Below are 26,247 nucleotides of genomic sequence, written 5' to 3'. Positions count from 1 at the left end.
CAGGGTGGGGAATCTCAGGCCCAGGAGGCCACTATGTGAGGAAAAGCCTCCTGATCGCCATTTCCTGTGGAATCTGAGGGTGAATGGAAGGTGGAGGACCGTATTCATGGAAGAGGATCGAACAGGTCAGGGCCATAGAGAATTGGGAACCCTTGGAAGAGAAAAGCTTGGGGCCTGGGGATAGGATCAGAGAACCAGCTGCAGGACTGTGGGTCAGGGAACAGGGAGCCATTGGTGAGATGCCTTGGCGATTGTCCTGTGTGATCTTCAGGATCCCTTAGAAACACACTGAGGATTCCTCCCTCCTCATTGTCTTCTCTATGGTGTGTTCCTTTGGTATAGACTGTATGAACATTGCAGACAGTAGAATGGCATAGGAAGATGAATGAAAAGAAGAAGAGGAGATAATTGTAAGAGATTCATAAGTCATTGGGGATGGATTCTGACCACAGATCTTTCTGTCTCAGTCTCCCATGTATTGGGATTAAAGACTTGCACCACCAAGTTCAGCTTTTTCTCTCAGTTTAGTTTCTGTAGGATGGGATCTATCTTTGTAGTTTCAGCTGGCCCGGCTTGGCCTGGCCTTGAACTTACAATCTTCAGATGTTTGAAATCCTCGGCTTCCCCAAATCCCTAATTTCTCCAATATAAGGTCTTTCTGTGTGGGTGGTGGTGGTAGTTCATGTTTTTTTGTAGACTTAGTGGTGGATCTTTTTGATATGAATATACAGTTACCATGTTCTTTATCTTTCTGGATAGAACTGTGAGTTTACGTTAGACTGAGATAAACTGGTAAACAGAATTGCTGATGTTTTGTTTAAAAATATTCTGTGGGAGATAGGACCAAAATTCAGATACCTCAAAGGTTAAAGGATGTTGCTCATCGTTTTTTGGGAGGAGGGGAGGACTCATAGGTTGAAGGTTGGCCAGTTTTTGTCTCTTTTTAAACTGAGAAATTGCAGACTAATAATTTAGGTTCTAAAGGAGGTTTTTAAAGAAGTGAGTTAAAGAAGTTTTTAAAACAAGTTGTGAGGGAGAGGGACATGATAAATGGGATACACGGAGGAAATGGTACGGGTAAGTGTATATATATATATGCATCACCATATTGAATATGTACACAGAACTCTCTGATAAAGGCAATTGATTAAAAATATACATGTTAAGTAAAAAAAGAAATGATCTTTCATTGAGCTAAAATTATTATTTGATTTTTTGTTATTTTTAATTTTTTAAATGATAATTTTTAATCAGGTAACTAAGTTCTTTTTTTTCCTTTTTATTTTTATTGTTTTTTTTTTAAACTAAGAAGACTACTGTGTTCTTATGAGAAGAATGGCTCTTAAGAAATTGAAGGTGATACCAAAGGAAGGTTACTTATTACTTTTGGACTTTGATGATGAGGACGATGACATAAAAGTTTCAGAGGAGGCTCTTTCGGAAGGTATCGCATTTCCAGTATTAATTGTGTCCTGCAGTTCATTAGACTTTACCTAGTCACCTGAAATGGAAGAAGTCTTTGTTAAGAGTTTACATATACTTCATTTCTAATTTTACCTATATCTCTCTATTCCTATATACAAGGTTTTGCAGCACATAAACCTACTCTTGGAACTATATCAGCATATGTTGAGAGAGAAGAACTTTCTTGATTTCGCCTCAAGAAAAGACATGAACATTGTTCGTATAATATGTTTGCCAAACATGAATTTATTTCATAAAACTTGCAAATAAATTATTTCCTTTCTTTTTCTATTATAACTTTTCCTTATTTACATTTCAAATATTATCCCCGTTTCTAGTTTCCACTCCAAAAAATCTCCTGTCCTCTCCCCTCTCCCCCATCTCCCCAACACATCATCTACCAATTCCTAACCCAGGTATTCCCCCATACTGGGGCATAGGATCTTTACAGGAACAAGTGTCTCTCCTCCCATTGATGCCTGACTAGTCCATCCTCTGCTACATAAGAAGCTGGAATCATATATCCCATTATTTGTTTTCATTGATTGGTGGTTTAATCCCATGGAATTGTGGGGTACTTGTTAGTTCATGTTGTTTTTTCTTCTATGGGCCTGCAAACTCCTTAAGCTCCTTAGGTATTTTCTCCAGCTCCATAATTGGGGACCCTGTGCTAAGTCCAAAGGATGTCTGTGAACATCCACTTTTTTATTTGTCAGGCATTAGCAGATCCTCTCAGGAGACAACTATATCATTCTCCTGCACCCAATCCCTTGTTGGCATCTTCAGTAGATTTGGTGGTTGTATATGGGATGGATCCCCAAGTGAGGCAGTCTCTGTATTCTTTTATTCTCAGCTCCAATCTTTGTCTCTGTAACTCCCTCCATGATAATTTGGTTCCCCATTCTAAGAAGGAACGGCATATCCACACTTTGGTCTTCCTTCTTCAGTTTCATGGGTTTTGCACATTTTACCTTGGTTATTCTGAGCTTCAGGGATAATATCCACTCATAAATGTGTGAATATCATGTGTGTTTTTTGTGATTGGGTTAACTCTCTTAGGAAGATATCATCCAGATCCATCCATTTGTATAAAAATTTCATGAATTCAATGTTTTTAATAGCTGTGTAGTAATTCATTAAGTAAATGTGCCATATTTTCTATATACATTCCTCTAAAGAGAGTCATCTGGGTTCATTTCAGCTTCTTGTTATTATACAAAAGGCTGCTATGGACAAAGTGAAGCATGTTTCCTTATTACAAGTTTGAACTTCTGGGTATAACCTTATCAGTTTATGAGGTCCCATTTGTCCATTTTTAATCTTATAGCACAAGACATTGGTAGTATTTTTTTTCAAGAATATCCCCCCTTTGCCCATGTATTCCAGGCTATTCCCCACTTTCTCCTCTATAAGTTTCAGTGTCTCTGGTTTTATGTGCAGTCCCTTGATCGACTTAGACTTGAGCATTGCACAGGGGATGAGAATAGATCAATTTACATTCTCCTACATGCGAACTGCCAATTGAACCAACACCATTTGTTGAAAATGCTGTCTCCTTTCCACTAGATGGTTTTAGCTCCTTTGTCAAAGATCAAGTGACTAAAGGTTTATTTCTCTGACTTCAGTTCTATTTCATTTATCTACCTGTCTACCACTATACCTGTACCATGTAGTGTTTATCACAATTGCTTTGTAGTGCACTTTGAGGTCAGGCATGGTGATTCCACAAGAGGTTCTTTTATTGTTGGGAATAGTTTTTCCTATACCAGGTTTTTGTTTGTTGTTGTTGTTGTTGTTGTTGGTTTTTTGTTGTTGTTGTTGTTGTTGCTTGTTTGTTTTTTTCAAATTCCAGGAGAATTTGTAAATTGCCCTTTCTAACTCAGTAAAGAATTGAGTTGGAATTTTGATGGGGATTATATTGAATCTATAAACTACTTTTGGCAGAACAGCCATTTTTACTATATTAATCCTTCCAATCCATGAGCATGGGAGTTCTTTCCATGTTCTGAGATCTTGTTTCATTTCTTTCTTCAGAGACATGAAGTTTTTATCATATATATCTTTCACTTTCTAAGTTAGAGTCACACCAAGCTATTTTATATTATTTGTGAGTATTGTGAAGGGTGAGTTTTCCCAAATTTCTTTCTCATCCTCTTTTTCCTTTGAGTAGAGAAAGGCCACTGATATGTTTGAGTTAATTTTATATTCACCTACTGCACTGAAGTCATATATATGGTTACGATTTCTCTGGTGCATTTTTGGGTCACTGATACATGCTATCATATATTCTGGAAATAGTGATATTTTGACTTCTTCCTTTCCAATTTGTATTCATTTGTTTTCCTTTTGTTGTCTAATTGCTCTGGTTAGGACTTCAACTACTATATTCAATAGGTATGAAGAAAGTGGGCAGCCTTGTCTAGTCCCTGATTTTAATGAGATTGTTTCATTTAGTTTAATGTTTCCTACTCGTTTGCTGTCTATTGTATTTTTTTTTTTTATGTTTAGATATGGGCCTTGAATTCCTGACCTTTCCTGGACTTTTATTATGAATGGGTGTTGTGTTTTGTCAAATGCTTTCTCAGCATCTAATGAGGTGATCATGTTGGTTTCGTCTTTGAGTTTGTTTCTATAGTGGATTAAGTTGACAAATTTCCATATATTAAACCATCCCTGCATTACAGGGATGAAGTCTACTTGACCATGATGGATGATCGTTTTGATGTATTCTTTTATTTGGTTTGCAGTGATTTTATTGAGTATTTTTGCTTCGAAATTCATAAGGGAAAATGGTCTGAAGTTTCCTTTCTTCATTGTGTTTTTGTATGGTTTGAATATAATTGTAATCTGGCTTCATAGAAAAATTCAATAGTGTTCCTTCTCTTTTGATTTTGCATAATAGTTTGAAGAGTTTTGGTATTAGGTCTCCATGTGTAAGACCCCGAAGATGGACCTCCTCTCAAGTCCAGTAAAGTCCCGGGATGAGCTGGCCAGCACCCCAATGACTTGAGAGAAATCCACACCTGATGCAAACTGCAAGAGGTTTTATTATCAGCTAGCTAAGGACAAACTCCTTCCACTGTGCAGGGCAGGGGCGTATGACTCTGAGATGTGACAGAAGAAGGTTTTTATTAGCTAGCTGAGGAATTGGGATGAGTTGGGAGGAGAGTTTGGAGGAGTTGGGAAGAGATGGGAGGAGTGTTCTTCTCTGCCCAGATGTCCTTGTCAAAACTCCAATTTTGAATCTCTAGCTGTAAGGCTCAGAAACCAAAAGGATTTTTGGTGGCTGTAGAGAACATAGAGTCTCTTTCTGGCTGTATTTTTATAAATCAGGGAAAACAATCTTGGAGAATGTCCAGGTGCTTTACCTTCCAGGGAGAAACGCTCTAAGTTGTGGTCTCACATTTCCCACTCCTTCTAGTACATAGTTCTGATCTTATAAGTTAGAAAATTAAACCTCTGGCCCAGCTGCCAAACAAAGCCAACATGAGGTCACAGCTTTAGGATATGTAAGATTGAGAACCTCAGAAGCCCATTGAATGAGACAAAAGAGCCTCTTGCCATTGGGAGGAGGGAGGGAGGGAGGTTCCTGTGCAGTGCCCACTGTGTGTGAGCAGTGCCAGGCCAGTGGGCCATGGCAGGCTGGATGCCAGAACTGGGCACATGCTGGAGGTGTGGCAGCAGGGCTTGTGAGAATCATCAGGGAAAGTCCTTTTGATCTGAGTTCAAGTTTGCCAGAATGGTGGCACCAGACCAGGACAGGTACTCCTGTTTGAAATTTATGTGGCACCAAGATGGTTTCTGGTTCGTATGTTTTTTGTTTTTTTTTGTTTTTGTTTAAGTTTTTTATTGTGTTTCAACATTTCCAAGGCATCTTTTCTGACCAGTTGTAGGTCCTTCAAGTGAGCTAGTGGGAGTTCTGAAAAAGAAACATGAGGGTCAAACATTCCACCTGCTTCTGTTAAAGGGGGGGGGGTCCCCAGTTGAGGAGTTCGAATGGTGTAAGTTTAAATTTCCCTGTGGTGTTCCATACTCAGAACAAGGTGAAGGGAAAAAGAGCTGCATAATCTTTTCTGCAGGTCTCTAAAACCAATTTAGTCAAGGTTTCTTTTAATGCTCTATTCATGTGTGTTTTTGAGCTTTACTAAAGTTTCTTTTATGAGTGTGGATGACATTGCATTTGGCGTATAAATGTTCAGAATTGGGAATTCATTTTGGCAAATTTTAACATTGATGAATATGAAGTGTCCCTCCTCTTTTTTTTTTTTTTGATAACTTTGGGTTGAAAGTCGAATTTATTTGATATTAGAATGGCTACTCCAACTTGTTTCTTTGTAACATTTCCTTGGATAATTGTTTTCCAGCCTTTTACTCTAAGGTAATATCTGTATTTGTCCCTGAGATTTGTTTCTAGTATGCTTGGTCTTGCTTACACATCCTGTCTGTTATTCTATGTCTTTTTATTGGTGAATTGTGTCCGCTGATATTATGAGATATTAAGGAAAAGTAGTTGTTGCTTCCTGTTATTTTTGTTGTTAGAGTTGGAATGTGATTCATGTAGCTTTCTTCTTTAGGTTTGCTTCAAGATCAATTTCTTGGTTTTTCTAGAGTGTAATTTCCCTCCTTATATTGGAGTTTTCCCATTATTATCCACTTGATGGGCTGGATTTGTTCGAGCATATTGTGTAGATATCGTTTTTTTCACAGAATACCTTGTTTTCTCAATCTATTGTAAAATTTTTTGATGCGTCTAGTAGCCTTGTCTGGCATTTCTTTTCCCTTAGGGTCTGTATGACATCTGCCCTGGATATTATGGCTTTCATAATCTCTGGGGATAAGTTAGGTATAGTTTTGATAGGATTTCCTTTATAAGTCACTTGACCATTTTCCCTTAGTGCTTTTAATATTCTTCTTTTTCTTTTCTTTTTTTTTTATTATGCATTTGGAGTTTTGATTTCTATATGATGGAAGAAATTTCTCTTGTGGTCCAAACTATTTGGAGTTTTGTAGGCTACTTGTATATTCATAGGCAACTCTTTCTTTAGGTTAGGGAAGTTTTCTTCTATAATTTTGTTGAATATATTCACTGTCCCTAAATTTGAAAAACTTACTTGTCATTGATACCTATTACCCTTAAGTTTTGTCATCTCCTTGTGTCCTGGATTTTCTCGGTGTAAATATTTCCTTTCTAAAATCTCTTCCAAAAATTTACATGGAGAGTTTTTCCAGATAAATTCAAATCGATAGTACTTTATTAACTATTACTTATATAGAATCCTTTCAAATGTTTCTGTTTTCTATTGTTAATACAGTAAAGAGCCCAGCATTTGATAAAAATGAGAATATATCGCCTCAAGCAGAAGCAGATGAAGATATGGGGTAACATTTTCAATATTTTTTGCCAGCTCAATAGATTACTTCATAAGTAGTGTTTGTATTACCTTCACTGGAGAAGTAGATTCAGGAAGATAGCAATACAAATCAGACACTGCTATATGTTGAGTTCAAGCCCAGCTTGAGGTCCTTCAGACCTTGTGATAACAAACACATAGCAACTAGTATAATATGACCACCTGCCTGAGATCTTCCAAGATATACACACAAAGAAAAGGAGAAAAATCATGAAAATAAGAGGGGGACCATCTGGCAAGAAGAAGGGTCTCAGCAAGAGTGGGAGAGTAATGAATAAACTACTGTGGGTGTAAATGTATGAATTGGTAAAAGTAAAGGATACAAGATCACTTTGATACTCCACCATGTAATATATACATATATATATATATATACATACACATATATATATATACATACATATACATATGTATATATATATACATATATATATATATATACATATACATATATATATATGTATATATATATGTGTATATATATATATATATGACATTTGTTCTTAACCAAACATTATATATTTATTATAAATAATTAAAAGAAAGTTCTTTTTAAAGTTTTGTGTGGGTAAGAAAAATGCCTACCAGTCCACTATATTTCTTGCATTAATTTTTTATTTTCCTTTCTTCACAGAGATGAAGTAGACAGTATGTTGGATAAATCTGAAGGTATGTGTTTTTGGAGGTATTTGCCTGTTTTTTAAAGAGGTCAGAAGAGGGCATCAGATTTCTAGACTGTATAGCAAAAGGGGATAATTTTGGGTTCACAGTAATTGTAGTTTCCTTTAAAACACATATGAGATAACTTCTCAGCAAACATTCAGAATGCAAGATTAGCTGAAGATGTAGCTCAGTGGTAAATCACCATTTAAAAGTGATGAGTTTCATCTTCAGTGGCAAAAATAAACAAACAAAAACAAACAAAGAAACAAAACAAAACAATAACAATAAAAACCCCAAACAAACCAACAAATGCACCAAATTAACAAAAATCCTACCAAACAAGCAAAACACAGTTATAAGTCTTGCAAATGAAATTTTAGGTTGTCCAGTTTGCCAAATTAACTGCAAATTGTAAAATGAGCAAGAAACCCAGTTTGCTCTTGTAAGGAAACAAGCAAAACCAGCAATAAGCATTTTAGGAGCCTAAACTTAGGCATGATTAGAGAAGAAAAAAAAAATATACAGTGGCTACCACAAGAGAACAAACCTCTCAGAGGGGCTAGAGAGATGGCTGTTTTGGTAACGTGCTTTATTTGAAAGTATATAAATTAAGGAGGGGGTCTTAAATCGGCTTTAAAAATGCAGGCTGCAACCCAGTGAAAAGTAGTTGGAGACAGCTTGCTGGCTAGCCAGGCTAGTGGCATTGGTGAGCTGCAGATTCAGAGAGAATCTGTCTCATGTTTTAAATTTGGGTAGTCAGAGGTGGTTCATGCCATAATCCCAGCAGTTGGTAACCAGGGTGAGGTCCAGGACTACAACCCTGCCTTGAAAAAAAAAAAAAAAAAAAAAAAAAGGAAGTTGGAATGTGATTGAGAATGCAGCAAATGTCTATTTGTCGCCCTCTTATGCATACTTATACTGGAATGTATATGCATCAGTTTTTTACAATACTCTTTATCTGATTTACACAATCCATTAAAATGATGGTTTTTGTCTTTTTGTTTTTTCTCTATGAGCAAATTGTCAATATTAAGAAAGTGTTATAATTTTGTAATCTCCACTGTATAGTACAAATAAACATCTTTCAAGAAAAATGATCAGCACACCTTAAAAGACACAAAGTCAGGGATGGAAAGATGGCTTAGAAATTAAGAGCACTTGTTGTTCTTGGACAGAACCAAGTTTTAGTTCCTAGGACCCACACAATGGCTCAAAACCATTTTTAATTCTATATCCATGGGTTTTGGAATTCTCTTCTAGTTTCTATGTGCACCACACATGCATGTTTATAAACACAAACATGCAAAAACAAATTACTTAAATAAATAAAACAATTGAAAATTACAAACAACAGCACCTTCATCTGAAACAAAGTAGGAGAGTCTTGTTTGGGATCCGTTTTATTTTAGCTTTCAAGTTAGTATTGTAAACTTGGAAAATGGAAAGCCTCTGGGTAGTAGTGGCAGCTAAAATACTACCTCCTTTTTGCTCTTCAATGACAGACGACTGATTGAGCCTTTCTCACCCTTAGTACACATGTGCAAACACTGCCAATCAGCAAGGGCCTTGGCTGAGATTGTTTTCCCGCTATCCAAACCCTGTTACCCAGTATGCTTTGTGGTAGTCATCAAGCCGAGTTCTTGTGGAAGCAAGGTTCTTGAGGAAGCATGGTAGGGAGAAGTCTCAGTAGAGGTAGTCAATTGTCTGTTGAAAGATGATTAATACTGTTTGAGCTGGGGGCCTGTGTGGGGAAGAAGGTGGAGGGGTGGAGGTGTTACTTTAGGAGTAAGGAGAGGAGGTGACCCTCACTGGACTCAGGAAGGTACTGCTTCCAGGCTCACAATCAACTTTTCCCACTTAGTTCTCTGCTGAGAAAAACAGAGAACTTCGCTAAGGGCAGGGGTTTGAACAGAATTATCTTCTAACAGAAAGCAGGAAGGCCAGGGAATTGGAGACCCTGGAAGTCTTCTTGGGGCTTGGGGAGGTGAGGAGTGAGTAAATTGGAAGTCAGTTAGTGGAGCCAACAGACTAAAACCTTCTTTTAGCTGCTGCTGCCTGCCAGGAATTCATTAAAAACGAACTGAAAACCAGTCTTCATTTACCTCTACCTGTTGTTAAAAGGGCAGATTCCCGAAATTTCTATGTATAGGCTCCAATTGCCTCAAAATACAGAGGCTCCTCTCAGCCTCAGAAGTGCTGGGACTTCAGACATAATTCAGGCCAGGTTGTTGTTATTTATTTGTTGTTTTGGTTTAGGACAGTAAGCTCTAACTCTATATCTCAGGATTGTCTGAAACCTCACCTGCAGCTTTGACTGGCCTTGAAACTGAAGTCCCCAGCCTTACAAATGTACCTGGGCCTGAGGAAATATGTGTTCTTTATTTTTTATATTTAAATTTTTTTTTGTTTGTTTGTTTGTTTGTTTGTTTTTTATTCCTTTTTTCCTTGTTGAAGATTGAAACCAGAGCTTCTTGCTGTAGCAGTAAAATATTTTTCCAGCCAGAAAAACTTTATATTTTAGATCTGCTTTAGATTTGTATTATGATGAAAAAAATTGAGGAGCTTGGCTATGATAAAAGCAACCATGATTTCATTTGGAGATTGAGATGCAAACACATTTACTCTAATTTATCAAAACCCTAGCAACAATGGGACCAAAATTTAGATCATCCTGTGATTGCATGTAAACCCACTTGAAGTCACAGTTAAAGCCATCATATTAGGTGTGTGTGTGTGTGTGTGTGTGTGTGTGTGTGTGTGTGTGTTTATTTACATTTCAAATATTAGTCATTTCCTGGTTTCACCCCAGAAATTCCCTTTACCATTCCACCCTCCCTCTGCTTCTATGAGCATGTTCCCCCACCCACCAACACCCATGTCCCTGCTCTGGTATTTGCCTACACTGGGACACCAAACTTCACATGACCAAGGACCTCTCCTCTCACTGATGTTTGACAAGGACATCCTCTGCTATGTATTTAGCTGGAGCCATGGTCCCCCTCTTTGTTTGCTGGCTTCGTCCCTGAGTGCTCTGGGGGGAGGGGGGCGGTCTGCTTGGTTCATATTATTGTTCTTCCTGTAAGATTACAAACCCCTTCAGCTCCTTCAGTCCTTCCTCTAACTCCTCCACTGTGGACCCCATAATCAGTCTGATTGTTGGCTGTGAGCATGAGCCTCTGTTTTTGCCAACCTCTGGCAGAGCCCCTAAGGACACAGCATTATTAGGCTCCTTTCAGCAATCATTTGTTGGTATCCACAATAGTGACAGGGTCTGGTGTTTATATACGGGATGGATCCACAGGTGGGGCAGATTCTGAATGGTAGTTCCTTCAGTCTCTGCCCTGCACTTTGTCTCCATATTTCCTCCCAGTAGTATTTTGTTCCCCATTCTGAGAAGGACGGAAACATGCACACTTTTTTCTTCCTTCTTAAGGTTTATGTGGTCTGTGAATTACATTTTGGGTATTCTGAACTTTTAGGATAATATCCACTTATCAGTGAGTGCATACCATATTTTTTCCTTTGGGATTGTGTTACCTCATACAGGATGATATACTTTAGACATATCCGTTTGCGTGTGAACTTCCTGAAGTCATTTTTTCTTTATGGTCACTATACATTTTTATCACTATTTCTCTATAATACAGCTTGAGGTCAGGGATGATTCCCCCTGAAGTTCTTTTATTGTTGTGAATAGTTTTACAATATCCTGGATTTTCGTTATTCCAAATGATTTTGCATATTGCTCTTTCTATCTTTATAAAGAATTAAGTTTGAATATTGATGGAGAGGGCATGGAATCAGAGCTTACTTATGGCAAGATAGACATTTTTACTAAATTATTTGGGACACCAATCTATGGCCATAGGAGATCTTTCCATCTTCTGAGAATTTCAATTCTATCTTCAGAGACATGAAGTTCTTGTCCTACAGAACTTTGACTTGCTTTTTTCGTGTCACACCAAGGTATTAAAATATGAGACTATTGTGAAGAGTGTTGCTTCCATAACTTCCTTTTCAGCCTGTTTATCCTTTGAGTAGAGGAAGGCTACTGATCTATTTGAGTTAATTGTATATCCAATCACTTTGCTAAAGTTGTTTCTCAGGCTTAAGGGTTCTTTAGAGGATTTTTTGGGGTCACTAAATATACTATCTTATTACCTATTAATAGTGATATTTTCATTTGTTCTTTTCCAATTTTTAACTTTTTGACCTCTTTTTGTTGTCTATTTAATCTGGCTAGAACTTCTAGTACTATAGTGAATAGGTAGGGAGAGAGTGGGAAGCCTTGTCATATATTAGTGGGATTGCATCGAGTTTCTCTCCATTTATTTTGATGTTGGATCCTGGTTTGCTACTATGTTTAGTTATGGGCCTTGCTTTCTGAATCTATCCAAGACTTCATCATGAAGGTGTGTTGATTTTTTTTAAATGATTCCTCAGCGTCTAATGAGATAATACTGTGTTTTTTTTCCTTGAGATTCTTTACATATTGGATTACATTGATGGATTCCCATATATTGAACCATTCCTGTATCCCTGGGATGAAGCCGCTTGATCATGAAGGATGATCATTTTGATGTGTTCTTGGATTGTGTTTAACAGGATGTTATTGAGTATTTTTGCATCAATATTTATTTAGTTAAATTGGTCTAAAGTATCCTGTCTTCATTGGGTTTTTGTATGGTTTGGGTATAAGAGTAAATGTGGCTTCATAGAACAAATTAAGTAGTGTTCATTTTCTTTTGTTTTTGCATAATAGATTGAAGATTGTTGGTATTGGTGTTTCATTGAAAGCCTGATAGAAATCTGTACTAAACCCATCAGATACGGGGCTTTTTTTTTTTTTTTTTGAGGGGGGAGCTCTTAATGACTGCTTCTATTTCTTTGGGGATTATGGGAGAGTTTACAGGGTTTATCTCAACCTGATTGAAATTTAGTACCTGACATCTGTCTAGATAATTGTCCAATTCATCCAGATTTTCCACTTTTGCTAAGTTACAGGCTTATATAGTAGGATCTGATGATTTTTTTGGATTTACTAAGTATCTGTTGTTATGTCTCCCTTTTCATTACTGGTTTTGTTAATGTTGATATTTTCCCTGTGCCCTGTAATTAGTCTGGCTTATGTTTTATCTATCTTGTTGACTTTCTCAAAGGTCCAGCTCCTAGTTTGTTTGATTTTATGTTATAGTTCCTTTGTTTCCACTTGTTTGATTTCAGCCCTGAGTGTGATTAGTTCCTGCCTTCAACTCCTCTTGGGTGAATTTCCTTCCTGTTATTCAAGGGGTTTTAGGTGTGCTGTCAACCTACTACTGTATCTTCTCTCCAGTTTCTATTTAGAGGCATTCAGAGCTATGAGATTCCCTTTAACACTGCTTTAGTTGTGTTCCACAACTTTCAGTATGTAGTAACTTCATTTTTTTTTAAACTCTAAAAAGTCTTACATTTATTTTTTTTTTATTTCTTCCCTACCTGATTTATCACTGACTGGATTTTTGTTCACCTTCTACGTGTACATGGGTTTTCAATTATTTATATTATTATTTCAGATCAGCCTTAGTCCTTGGTGATTAGATAGGATGTATGAGATTATTTGGATATTTTTATATCTGTTGAGGCATGTTTTGTGACTGATTATATTGTTAATTTTGGAGAAGGCGTCATGAGGTGCTGAGCAGAATGGACAATTTTTGTTCTAGAATAAAATGTTCTATAGATATCAACTAATGTATTTGTTTCATAACTTCTGTTAGTTTAACTGTGTCTTTTTTTAAATTTTTCTTTCCAGGATCTTTCCATTGATGAGGAGGGTTGTTGAAGTCTTCTGCTATTATTGTGTGTGGTGCAATGTGCATTTTGAGCTGTACTAAAGTTTCTTATATGAATATGGATGCCATTGCATTTGGACTATAAATGTTTAGAATTGAAAATTCATCTTGGTAAATTTTAACTTTGATGAATATGAAGTGTCACTCCTTGTCTTTTTTGATAACATTGGGTTGAAAGTCAAATTTATTTGATATTAGAATGGCTACTCCAAATTTGTTTCTTTGGAACATTTGCTTAGAAAATTGTTTTCCAGCCTTTTACTGTGAGGAAATGTCTGTCTTTGTCCCTGAGGTTTGTTTCTGGTATGCTGGGTCTTGCTTACACATCCAGTCTGTTTGTCTATTTCTTTCTAATTGGTGAATAGAATATGGTGATATTAAGAGATACTAAGACAAAGTCTTTGTTTCTTCCTGTTATTTTTGTTGGAATTTTGTTCATGTAGCTATCTTCTTTTAGGTTTACTTCAAGATTAATATCTTGCTTTTGCTAGCATGTGATTTCCCTCCTTATATTGGAGTTTTCCCTTTATTATCCCTTGAAGGGTTTGGTTTGTTCAAAGGTATTGTGTAAATATTGTTTTTTCACGGAATACCTTGTTTTCTCAATCTATGGTAAAATAGTTTTACTGCATATTATAGCTTTGGCTCTTATTTCTGCTCTCTTAGTGTCTGTATGATATCTACCGTGGATCTTATGGCTTTCATAGTCTCTGGGGAGAAGTTAGGTGTAATTCTGATAGGAATTCCTGTATATGTTACTTGACCATTTTACCTTACTGCTTTTAATATTCTTTCTTTGTTTTGTTCATTTGGTGCTTTGATTAATATATGATGGCAGGGATTTTTGTTTTTGTTGTTGTTTTTCTGGTCCAAACTATTTGGAGTTCTGCATGCTTCTTGTATGTTCATGGACATCTCTTTCATTAGGTTAGGAAAGGTTTCTTTTATAGTTTTGTTGAAGATATTCACTGGCCCTATAATTTGGAAATCTTACTTCTCATATACACCTGTTATCCTTATGTTTTTTCTTCTCCTTGTGTCCTAGATTTCCTGGATGTACTTAATTTTACTTAATTTTTAAAATCTGTTTCAAAAACTCAAAATGGGCAGTTTTTCCAAAGAAATTCAAATTGATAGTACTTTATTAACTATTACTAATATTGCATACTTTCAAATGTTTACATTTTCTATTGTCAATACAGTAAATAATCCAGCAATTGGTAAAGATGAAAATATATCGCCTCAAGTAAAAGGAGTTGAAGACATGGGGTAATATTTTCAATTCTTTTTCTTTTTTTCTCTTTTTTTTTTTCTTTCTTTTTTTTTTTTTTTTGCCAGTTCAATAGAGTACTTCAAAAGTAGTGTTTGTGTTACCTTCACTGGAAAACTAGATTCAGGAAGATCAGCATTTCAATGTCAGATGCTGATATATGTTAAGTTCAAGCCCAGCTTGGGATCCTTTAGACTTTGTGATCACAAACACATAGGAACTCATACAATAGGACCACCTGCATGTGATCTTTGACACACTCAAAGAAAAGGAGAAACATCATAAAAATAAGTAGGGGACTATCTGGGGGAAAAAAGGGTCTTGGCAATTGTGGGAGAGTTATGAATAAACTCCTTGTGGGGTGTAAACGTATGAATTGTTAAAAGTAAATAATCCAAGTTCAAGTTGGTAGTCCACCATATATTTTATATGCATATGACATTTGTTCCAAACCAAACATTATATATTTATTATAAAAAATTAAAGAAGGTTCTGTGTAAAGTTTTGTGTGTGGTAAAAAAAATGGCCTACCAGTCTACTATATTTCTTGCTTTAATTTTTTATTGTTCTGTCTTCACAGACATGAAGTAGGCAGTATGTTGGATAAATCTGGAGGTATGTGTTTTAGAAATATTTCCCTGTTTCTTGAAGAGGCCAAACGAGGGAAACAGATCTCTATAGAACCTATAGCATAGGGGGATAATTGTAGGCTTCACAGAAATTATAGTTTTCGTTAAAAAATACACACAGATAACTTCTCATCCAACATTCAAAACTAAAGATTAACTAAAGATGTAGCTCAGTGGTAAAGCACCATTAAAAGTTATAAATTTCATCTTCAGTGGTGAAAACAAAAACAAAAACAAAAAACCAGCAAAAAAAAACAAACCCAGCAAATTAAAAAAAAAAAAAAAAAAAAAAAAAAAGCACCAGAGAAACAAAACACAGCAATAAGACTAGTAAATGAAATGTCAGTTCGTCCAGTGTGCCAAATTAGCTGCAAATTGTAAAGTGAGCAAGAAAACCAATTTGCTGTTGTAAGGAAACAAGCAAAACCACCACTAAGCATTTTTGGAGCCTAAACTTAGGCATGATTAGAGAAATAGAAAAAGAAACCAAACAAACAAAAAACAAACAAACAAAAAATTGCAGTGTCTATAGCAACAGAACAAACCTTGAAGAGTGGCTAGAGAGATGGCTGTTTTAGTAAAATGTTTTTCTTGAAAATAAAAGTGGGGGCCTAGAATCCACTTCTAAAATGCAGGCTGCCAACCAGTGCTGAGTAGGTGGAGACAGCTTGCTGGCTAGCCGAGGTAGTGGCATTGGTTAGCTGCATATTCAGAGAGAACCTATCTCAAGTTTTAAGTTGGGTCAGTCAGTGGTGGCACATGCCTTAATCCCAGACGTTGGGAGGCAGAGGCAGGGAGATTTTTGATTTTGATGCCACCCTGGTATACAGGGTGAGTTCCTGGTTAACCAGAGCTATACAGATAAACCCTGACTTGAAAAAAAAAAACTGAAAATGAAAAAGAAATTTGGAATATAATTGAGAATAAAACAGATGTCTATATCTGGCCTCCTTATGCACCCATATACTGAAATGTATACACTCCATTTTTATCCTGAAACTATTTATGATTTACACAATCCATTAAAATTATGTTTTTTTGTTGCTGTTTTGTTTGTTTGTTTGTTTGTTTTTCTGTTTCTGGAAATAGACAACATTAACAAAGTCATTTTTTATACTCTCCATTATATAGTAAAATTAAACATCTATCGTGAGAAATGGTCCAGCACACCTTAAAACACACACAGGATAGGAATGGAAAGATGGCTTAGAAATTAAGAACACTTGTTGCTTTTGTACAGAACCAAGGTTTAGTTCCTAGAACCCACATAATTCTCAAAATCATTTTTAATTCTAGATCCAGGGATTTTGGCATCCTATTCTAGTTTCTAGGGGAACTAGTCATACATGTTATATAAATACAAACATGCAAAAACACTTTAGTTTAAAAAAAAAACCAAAAAAAAAAAAAGAAACAAAAAAACAAAACAAACAAACAAACCAAAAAACAATGTAGAGTTACATAGAACAGTCCCTTCATCTGAAACAAAGTAGGAGAGTCGTCTTTGGAGTTCATTTTATTTTAACTTTCAAGTTAGTATTGCAAACTTAGAAAATGGAAAGCCTCTGGGTAGTAGTGGAAGTTAAAATACTACCCGCTTTTTGAAGCTTTAATCACAGATGACTGAAAGAGCCTCTCTTACCCTTAGTACTCATGTGCAAACACAGCCAATCAGCAATGGGCTTGGCTGAGATTATTTTCCTGCTGTTCAAACCCTGTTACCCAGTATGGTGGCTACAAAGAGTTCTTGAGGAAGCAAAATTCTTGAGGAATCATGGTAGGATGAAGTCTCAGTGGAGGTAGTCAATTGTCTGTTGGTTAATCCTGGTTCAGCTAGGGGTCTGGGTGGGGATGAAGGTGGAGTTTTGGAGGTGTTTCTTCAGGAGTAATGAGATTAGGTGACCCTCACTGGACTCAGGAAGTTGCTACTTCCAGGTTCACAATCGACCTTTCCCACTTAGGCCTCTGCTGAGAAAAACTGAGAACTTCACTCTAAGTGCAAGAGTTTGAACAGACTAGCTCCTAGCAGAAATCAGGAAGGCCAAGGAAATGGAGACCCTGAAAGTATTCTTGGGGACTGGGGATGTGAGGTGTGAGTAAACTGGACTTCACTTAGTGGATGAAACAGACAAAACCCTCTTCTGTGCAACTGCTTCCCACCAGGAATTTATTAAAAAGAAACTGAAGACCAGTCTACATTTTAACGTGTTGTGAAAATGCCACATTGCCGAAATTTCTATATATAGGTTCCAAACTGCCTCAAATACTAGAGGCTTCTCTCAGCCTCAGAAGTGCTGGGAATTCAGACATAATTCAGACCAGGCTGTCTTTATTTATTTGTTGTTTTGGTTTAGGAAAGTAACCTCTAGCTCTATATCTCAGGATTGTCTGAAACCTCAATTGCAGCCTGGACTGGCCTTGTACCTGAAGTCCTCAGCCTCAGAAATGTAATGGGGCCTGAGGAATCATGCCTTCTTTATTTTTTATATCTAAATTTTGGGGGTTTTTATTTTTCATTCCTGAAGATTGAAACCAGAGCTTCTTGCTGTAGCAGTAAAATATTTGTCCAGCCAGGAAGAATTTTATATTTAAGATTTGTCTTAGATTTATATTGTGATGAAAAAGGTTGAGGAGCTTGGTTGTGATAAGAGCAACTATGATTTTATTTGGAGATTGAGATGCAGACACATTTACTCTAATTTATCAAAAAACTAGCAGGAATGGGAAAAATTTAGATCATCCTGTGATTAGATGTAAACCCACCTGAAGACACAGTTAAAGCCATCTGTGTGTGTGTGTGTGTGTGTGTGTGTGTGTGTGTGTGTGTGTGTGTGTGTGTGTGTGTGTGTGAGTGTGTATGTATTTATTTACATTTCAAATATCAGCCATTTCCTGGTTTAATCCCAGGAAATCCCTATTCCATTTGACACTTGCTTTGTTTCTATGAGCCTGTTCCCTCACCCACATACTCCACCTCCCTACCCTGGCATTTGCCTACACTGGGGCATGGAGCTTTCACAGGACCAAGGACCTCTCCTCCCACTGATGTCTGACAATACCATCCTCTGCTCTATATGCCGCTAGAGTCATGGGTGCCCCTCTTTGTTTGGTGGCTTAGTCCCTGAGTGCTCTGGTCTGTCTGCTCGGTTCATATTGTTGTTCTTCCTGTAAGGTTGCAAACCCCTTCAGCTCCTTCAGTTCTTCCTCTAACTGCTCCCCTGGGGACCCCATGATCAGTCTGATTGTTGGCTGTGAGCATCAGCCTCTGTTCTTGCCAAGCCCTGGCAGAGCCTCTCAGGAGACAGTCATATTATGCTCCTATCAGCAAGCACTTGTTGGTATCCACAATAGTGACTGTGCCTGGTTTCTGTATATGGGATGGATCCAAAGGTTGGACAGAATCTGGATGGTCATTCCTTAAGTCTCTGCCCTGATCTCCACATTTCCTATCAGGAATATTATGTTCCCCATTCTAAGAAGGACTGAAACACCTACACTTTTGTCTTCCTTCTTCTTCAGCTTCATGTGGTCTGTGAATTACATTTTGGGTATTCTGAGCTTTTAGGGTAATATCCACTTATCAGTGAGTGCATACCATGTTTTTTTTTCCTTTGAGATCACACAGGATGATATATTTTAGATCTCTCCATTTCATGAAGGCATTGTCTCTGTACCATTACCATACATTTTTGTATCACTATTTCTGCATAATACAGCTTAAGGTCAGGGATGATTCCCCCTGAAGTTCTTTTATTGTTGAGAATAGTTTTGGGATATTCTGGAGTTTTGATATTCCGAATGGTTTTGCATATTGCTCTTTCTGTCTCTACGAAGAATTGAGTTTCAATTTTGATGGAGAGTGCATGGAATCTGTAGATTGCTTTTGGGAAGACAGCCATTTTTACTAACTTAATCTATGACCATGGGAGACCTTTCCATCTTCTGAGATTTTTCAGTTTCTTTCTTCAGAGACTTGAAGTTCTTGTCATAGAAATCTTTCACCTGCTTGGTTTGAGTCACATCAAGGAACTATAATTTGTGACTTTTGAAAGGTGTTGTTTCCATAATTGCCTTTCAGCCTGTTTATCTTTTGAGTAGAAGAAAGGTACTGTTTTGTTTGAGTTAATTGTATATCTAGCCACTTTGCTGAAGTTGTTTTTCAGGTTTATGGGTTCTCTGATGGAATTTTTGTGGTCACTTAAGTATACTATTTTATTATCTGCTAATAGTGATATTTTGATTTATTCCTTTCCAATTTTTATTCCTTTGACCAATTTTTGTTTTCTAGTTGCTCTGTCTAGAACTTGTAGTACTATAGTGAATTGGTAGGGAAAAAGTAAGAAGCCTTGTCTAGTCCTGTCTTGTCTTATTTTAGTGGAATTGCATCAAGTTTCTTTCCATTTAATTTGATGTTGGCTTCTGGTTTGCTTCTATATTTAGGTATGTGCTTAAAATTCTTAATCTATCCAAGACTATTATCATGAAGGTTTGTTGATTTTTTTTCAAATAATTTCTCTTCATCTAGTGAGAACTGTGTGTGAATTTGCTTCAATATATGTGTGCATGTTTGGATGTGTGTGTCTGTGTGTGTGTGACAGATACATATATATGTATCTGATGAATCCGATTGTTTCATAACTTCTCATTAGTTTCACAGTGTCTCTTTTTCATTTCTTTTTTTTCCAGGACCTCTGCGTTGCTCAGAGTGGGGTGTTGAAGTTTCTCACTATTATTATATGGGGTACAATATGTACTTTGAGTTCTAGTAAAATTTCTTTATGAATTTGGTTGCCCTTGTATTTGGAGCATAGATATTCAGAATTGTGAGTTCATCTTTGATGAATTATCCTTTGATAAGCATGAAGTAACATTACTTACCTTAAAAAACAAAAAAAAAGTACTTTGTGAACCTCCTCTTTTCACAGTAGGCCCTCTTGACTACTGAGGCTTTTTTTGTAACAGCTTTGAAGGAATTTTAAAAGGAAAAAAAATAGATGTAAACAATTTCACAGTTCCATGTACTCATAGCTAAGTGATATGTATACAAAATTCTGTACATGAAACATATTTTCATTGATCCAGTGCTAATTTTATATTAAGTCAGTTTCTTTTCTAGGAGTCTTCTGTGCTTCCTTCTTTATATGGCACAGTGCAAAACTGAATTCTTTAATGTAACCCTTATAACTTATTTTTAAATTTTATGTTATGGTTATTGTTTTTTTTTTTTTTCTTTCACGTGTGTATGTGCACAACTAGTGTGTCTTGTACCTGAGGAAGCCAGATGAAGGCCTTGAATCCCCTGAAACTGAAGTTATAGGTAGTGAGCCACCTTGTGGGTTTTGGTACTCCAATCTCAGAAAGCTGGAAGGGAACCAGTGCTCTTAACTGCTGAATCATCTCTCCAATCCCTTCATTGTTTTTTTTTTCTTTTTATGAAATGAATTATGTAACTGTAAGTGGAAGACAACTTACTAAACAATGAGAGAATGATAATCAGATTCTAAAGTATCTGTTTTAAATTATATGTAACTGAATGCTAAGTGAGCTTTCTCAGAAGACAGTAACTTGTCTTTGAGATATGGTGTCATTATGTAGTTCAGGCTGGCCTGCATTTTCCTATTTAACCTATGCAGTCTTTACACTGGAAATCTCCTGCTTAAGCTTCCAATACTAGGATCATACACACAAAAAAAAAACATCTTTACATGGCTTACTAAACAATGCTCCTAATACCTATTTTTGGACTTATTTATGTGTATTAGTGTTTTGCTTACAGTTATATATGTGCACCACATGTGTACCTGTTGTTCAGATATCAGTTGATTATTTCAGATACGTGGAACTGGAGTCAGATAGTTGTGAGCCACCATATGAGTGCTAGACACCAAACCTATGTCCTTTGCAAAGAACAGGAAGTACTCTTAACTGCTGAGCCATATCTCTACCCCCATGAAACAATATTATATTTTTAAAAAATAATATTTTGCTTCTTTCAAGTTACCCATTTTACCAAATTATTTTTTTTTCAACTGAAGGATTTGCTCTATTTAGAGGAGGCAGAATAATCATTTAATAATCTGATTTTGTCTAGTACTATGTATGGTGAGAATATTAAACATGTACACCGAAATATAGCTTCATCCTAGTTACTGAAAGCTAACTGTGCATGCTAGAAAGGTACTAAACATTTTCTGAAGCATTACAATTTTCATGAACTGCAGCAGTTACTGATCAAAAGTTCCTACCATAATTTTCTTCAAGTGTTTTTTTAAAGGATATGTTCTGAAATATAATTACCAATTCACTTTAGAAATAATTTTATTTTGATTAAAAAAAAACTTGGAGATCATTGTTTTAAACATAGATTTTAACATTTTTATCTATTTTTATTTATATAGGTATTTTGCCTATAAGTATGTCTGTGAGTCATATACATATGTACCTGGTGCATGCAGAATTTAGAACAGGGCATCACATCCCCTGGAACTGGAGTTGGAGATATTTGTGCACATTATGTAGGTGCTAGGAATCAAACGCAGGTTTGATTCTGACAGGGTCTCATTTGTAGCTCTGACTGTCCTGGAACTCAGTATGTTGACCAGGTTAACCTGGAACACACAAATATCTCTCTGCCTTTTCCTCCAGAATACTAGGATTAACATGGGAACCAATATGACCGGTTGCCCTCTTATTTTAATTGAATATTTTAAACAATGGGTCTAACAGTTCTACAGTCAAGTTTGTTCTTTCAGTTGCATCATCTTTTTTAGATTTGGAAAAGAATTAGCCTTTATTAAAAGTGTTTCCCTATGAAGAATTAAGTATACTTTTGATCCTTTTTTTTTGTGCATTTGTTCTTTTGAAAACTGTTCTTGAAGCTCAAAATTATTTTCCTTACAGAAATTAAAATTCAGATAAGATTAGATATTTCTTATCCAAAATACATGGACTGTTTTTTTCTATGTTGTGGAACATTTCTGTAGACTTTACAGGTTGAACATCCTTCATCTGAACATACCAAACCCTAAGTATTCTAAAGTATGAAGCATGTTTGTGATATCTATCATTTAATTTTAAGTTTCCATAGCATTATTGAATGAAATTTATCTATATCTATTTTTACTTGAATACATGGAATCATCTAATTTTTCTTCAAAATGACTCTTTATTTTTAATATAGATGACATTTATAAGACGCTTCACATAAAGAGAAAATGGATGGAAACTTATGTCAAAGAATCTTTCAAATGCAGCAACCAGAAATTAGAAAGATTTTGCAAAACGAACGAACGAGAGAGGTAGAGTTGTTATATTTGTAGGGTCAAATGTGTATCATTTTAAAAATTATATGTGGCTGCAGTTTAAAAAAAATTATATCATGTCTGATTCTTTAGTAAAAATGTGTGGCTTTGATTTTGTCTAAACAGTTAACCCTATAACAACATGCCTTCAAGCAAACTAAATCTAATTCATAGAAATCTATGAAAATTTTATTTTCTGCTTTAAGTCAATGTTAATGAGATTTAAATTTTAATTTACATTCATTGTGGAAATACAGAAGTCTTGCACATAGTCTTAGGAATGTAATTTATGGATTATTATGTTTAACAATATTCAAAAGGAACAACTACAATTACATATGCAGACAATTTGTATATTTTATTTGACATGTTTTGCACTGTCTTTACTAAGGCAATGTATGAAAAATAAATTAGAACTTATATTTGGTAGAAAATAATGAAAAAAAACCACATTGAAATATAATTAAATTTTGTACATGTATATATATATATATATGTGTGTGTGTGTGTGTGTGTGTGTGTGTGTGTGTGTGTGTTACGTGTGTGTTGTGTGTGTTTATATTTCTTTAATTTTGAAAAGCTAAAACGTAAATGAAAACCTCTCTGATAATATGTTAGGGGAAAAATCTATAATGATTTCCCATTAGATATTTTATACTGCTATTTTTCTTTTTATAGTATGAAATGTTCAATTGAATTTGTTCTGAGTGTTCTTTTTCATATTGGTATGAAATGTGCCTGCTTTTGTTACTGTGCTTTACAGGAAGAACATCAACAACAAATTTTGTGAGCAGTATATAACTACATTTCAGAAGTCTGATATGGATGTACAGAAATTCAATGAAGAAAAAGAAAAATCAGTGGTTGGTACCATAAAAAAACTTAATATTTAACCTAGTATTACTAAGTAGGAATGGAACAACTAGCCTTGAGTTGAGCATATGAAACTAAATTAAGTTCCATTATCTATCTATCCTTGCTTCTGTTCTAGTCTTACTGAGATATAAACTATTGATTGCATACTATATCAATGAAAACGACTAGGCATTTTATGGTATACCAGATCATAAGTTTTCAAGAGGCAGACATTTGCAGAAAGATCAAGAGATGATTACCAGTGACTACAAAAAAAAAAAAAACAAAAAAAAACACAATATATCAGAGTTCAAAGAAGAGAGAAAGCTTATTTATTGGTTTCACCTGGACTCTGTTGTTTATATTAAAAAACCAACTCAATTTGGTAAATCAGTTCTTACAGTCCTAAATTTAGTAAAGATTTAGTAATAACAGAGGATGGAAACAAACAATCTCAACAGCCCTGGAAGAATTTTCCTGTGGAAGAATATCAGCAAACAATTTTAGATCACGTCTCCATTACTCTACCTGTAGAGTCATCACCTGGTTTCCAAGTAAGATCTGAGACAACGATAATCATATTAACCATTTTATTTTATTTACTGGTTAATAGTTTGGAAAGTATTCAATTTGAAAGGAACAGCAAATTCATTCTTGCCTCAGAAGGCATTGAGGAACCTGCCATTATGAGTCAGTTCTGGAAAGAGATAGGAACTAAAGATAAATAATAAATACTCCAATTGAAGACAGTTTTTAAACATTGGACTCTGGATGACATTTCAAGGGAAAGTGATCATCCCTGTAAATAAGGAGTCTAAAGACAGAACAGCAGGGTACTTCAAGATTTGTAATTCTGCATATGGCAGCTGGTGAGAGGGAGCCAGTAAAGGAAGAGAACCACTGGTAGAAAGAAAACTACCATGAGTGAAGGAAAGTTTTAAAGAAGAAAAGATCCCTAAATGTGTCATATGCTGCATGTGGGCCCAATAAGATTGATTTACAGGGCTGGAAGATGGTTTAATTGGTAATCTTTCTCCCGTGTAGGCATGGAGACCCCAGCTTATATTCCCTGCATTGGGATGAATGCCCACACCACCACCAACAACAACAAAATAAACAACAACAAACTAGCAACACTAAAAACAAACCACCACCACAACAACAAAAAAAAGTTGGTGTGGTTGTGAGCATTTTAAAACAACCAATCTCAGATTTAGTTCAGAGAAAAGAAGATCTCCAGATCTTTGTAGCCACCAGGTGTAGCATAAATGATGAGCTCTAGGTTTAGTGAGATTCTGTCTCTGAAACAGTACTGTGAAATCAAAGATGACACCCAATATTAACCCTTTGTCTCCAAATGTATGCAGGTGCACTTTTTTTAAAGATAAGCATTCCAAATTAGAGGTAATTTTACTTAATTATGATGATTTGAGTGCAAATGTGAGGTAAAAAATTGATCACAGTGAATAAAGGGCAAAACAGGATTGTAGTAGCCCAAGGTGAAAAGGTGTAAAGGGCTTGTCTTAATTTTTTTTTAAATGCAAATTATCATGGTTGTGCGCAACCCTAAAGAATACAATGAGAACTTTATGTTACTACTTCTATGTGTTGCTTGAGATTGGAATCTACAGAAAACCAATCTAAGCTTCCAAGACTAGGATTTTACCGAGTTCATGTATACATGGTGCATGCCTATAAACATAAGAACTTGGGAGGCTAAGGCCAGTCTGTGCATTATGAAAAACTCTTTCACATTAAAAAAAAATTCCTACCCCACAATTGGTAGCATAATGTTATTTCATATTATTGTAAATATATATATATATATTTAGTCAAAATAGTTGTTAAAATTTTAAATCAGTTGGAAAACTATTCCTTTTAACTTTCATATAGAATTATTTTTGCTCACATAAATGTTTTAGTATTAGATATACATTTAGTGTTTTATTGTTAGACTAACATGCATGTTGCATGGCAGTAACAACAAAAATAAACAGAATTGTTATACTAAGGTTTTCCTTTTACATTTGTAGAATAGTTGTCAAAAAGAACAACAAGCATTGAAACTGTCCAAATGTAGTCAGAACCAGACCCTGGAAGCAGTTAAAGAAATGCATGAGAAGTCCATGGAGGTATGTTGCACATGGTCCATAAAATGACCTTAGGAATCTAAATATGTTTTAATAATCATAAAGTTTTAACTACTTATTATTTTGAATTATTTCTTACTGAAATGACTGCTATTATCCATAAAATCCTAATGGCTTTGTATGAATTATTAAAGTTATGAAATGATAAAATGGGAATTTGACCTCAGATGTACCTCATACTTTAATAACACTATAATTATCCTGCTTTATTAAACATAACCCTAACACTAACCCTAATCCTAATCCTGACCTTAACCTTTACCCTATACATCATCTGCACAGAATCTTTCATATTTGTATCCTTGGGAATTTATTTAATAAGAGGTACTTTTCTGTTTTAGGTTTTGATGAACTTGGGGACCAAGTACTAAGATATGCTTTTTGGTGTAGATGGTGAACTGAGAAAAAAAAATGTCTATGTTTGAAAGAGCCATCATGGAGAATAATCTGAAGTTCTCTTCTACTTTCCCATCTTCAGAAAAATGAAGCATGAAAAATTTTCACTTGCTGGTATATATATAAAACAAATAAAAAAATCTCTAACTTTTTTGTTTCCTATGAAACAGAGTTTTAAAGTTTCTTTAATCCTTGTTATTCTGATGATTCTGAGAAGGAAGTTAATCCCAGTGATGTGATTACAAAGTTAACTAGCAGTTATACCTTTAGAGTTAAA

At 35.5% G+C, this 26,247-nt stretch overlaps 1 protein-coding gene across 1 annotated transcript; it reads left to right on the top strand.

The window, feature by feature from the left end:
- Positions 1-1,326: 1,326 nt before the first annotated feature.
- Positions 1,327-25,945, top strand: Gm20874 (predicted gene, 20874). The gene is made up of 7 exons (XM_017318714.1): positions 1,327-1,444; positions 6,777-6,843; positions 7,510-7,544; positions 22,449-22,566; positions 23,333-23,432; positions 25,458-25,556; positions 25,916-25,945. Exons 1-7 carry the CDS (start codon positions 1,327-1,329, stop codon positions 25,943-25,945), a joined length of 567 nt encoding a protein of 188 aa, XP_017174203.1.
- The last annotated feature ends 302 nt before the right edge of the window (positions 25,946-26,247 follow it).

The sequence above is a fragment of the Mus musculus genome, chromosome Y (assembly GCF_000001635.26).
Source record: "Mus musculus strain C57BL/6J chromosome Y, GRCm38.p6 C57BL/6J".
Classification (NCBI taxonomy): Eukaryota; Metazoa; Chordata; class Mammalia; order Rodentia; family Muridae; genus Mus; species Mus musculus.
This window is presented reverse-complemented; position numbering and strand designations above follow the sequence as displayed.

Coding starts and splice junctions, on each gene's coding strand:
- Gm20874 (XM_017318714.1), top strand. CDS start 1,327: ATGAGAAGAATGGCTCTTAAGAAATTGAAGGTGATACCAAAGGAAGGT. Junction 23,433..25,457: donor AAGAAAAAGAAAAATCAGTG/GTTGGTACCATA, acceptor TTACATTTGTAG/AATAGTTGTCAAAAAGAACA. Junction 25,557..25,915: donor TGCATGAGAAGTCCATGGAG/GTATGTTGCACA, acceptor TTTCTGTTTTAG/GTTTTGATGAACTTGGGGAC.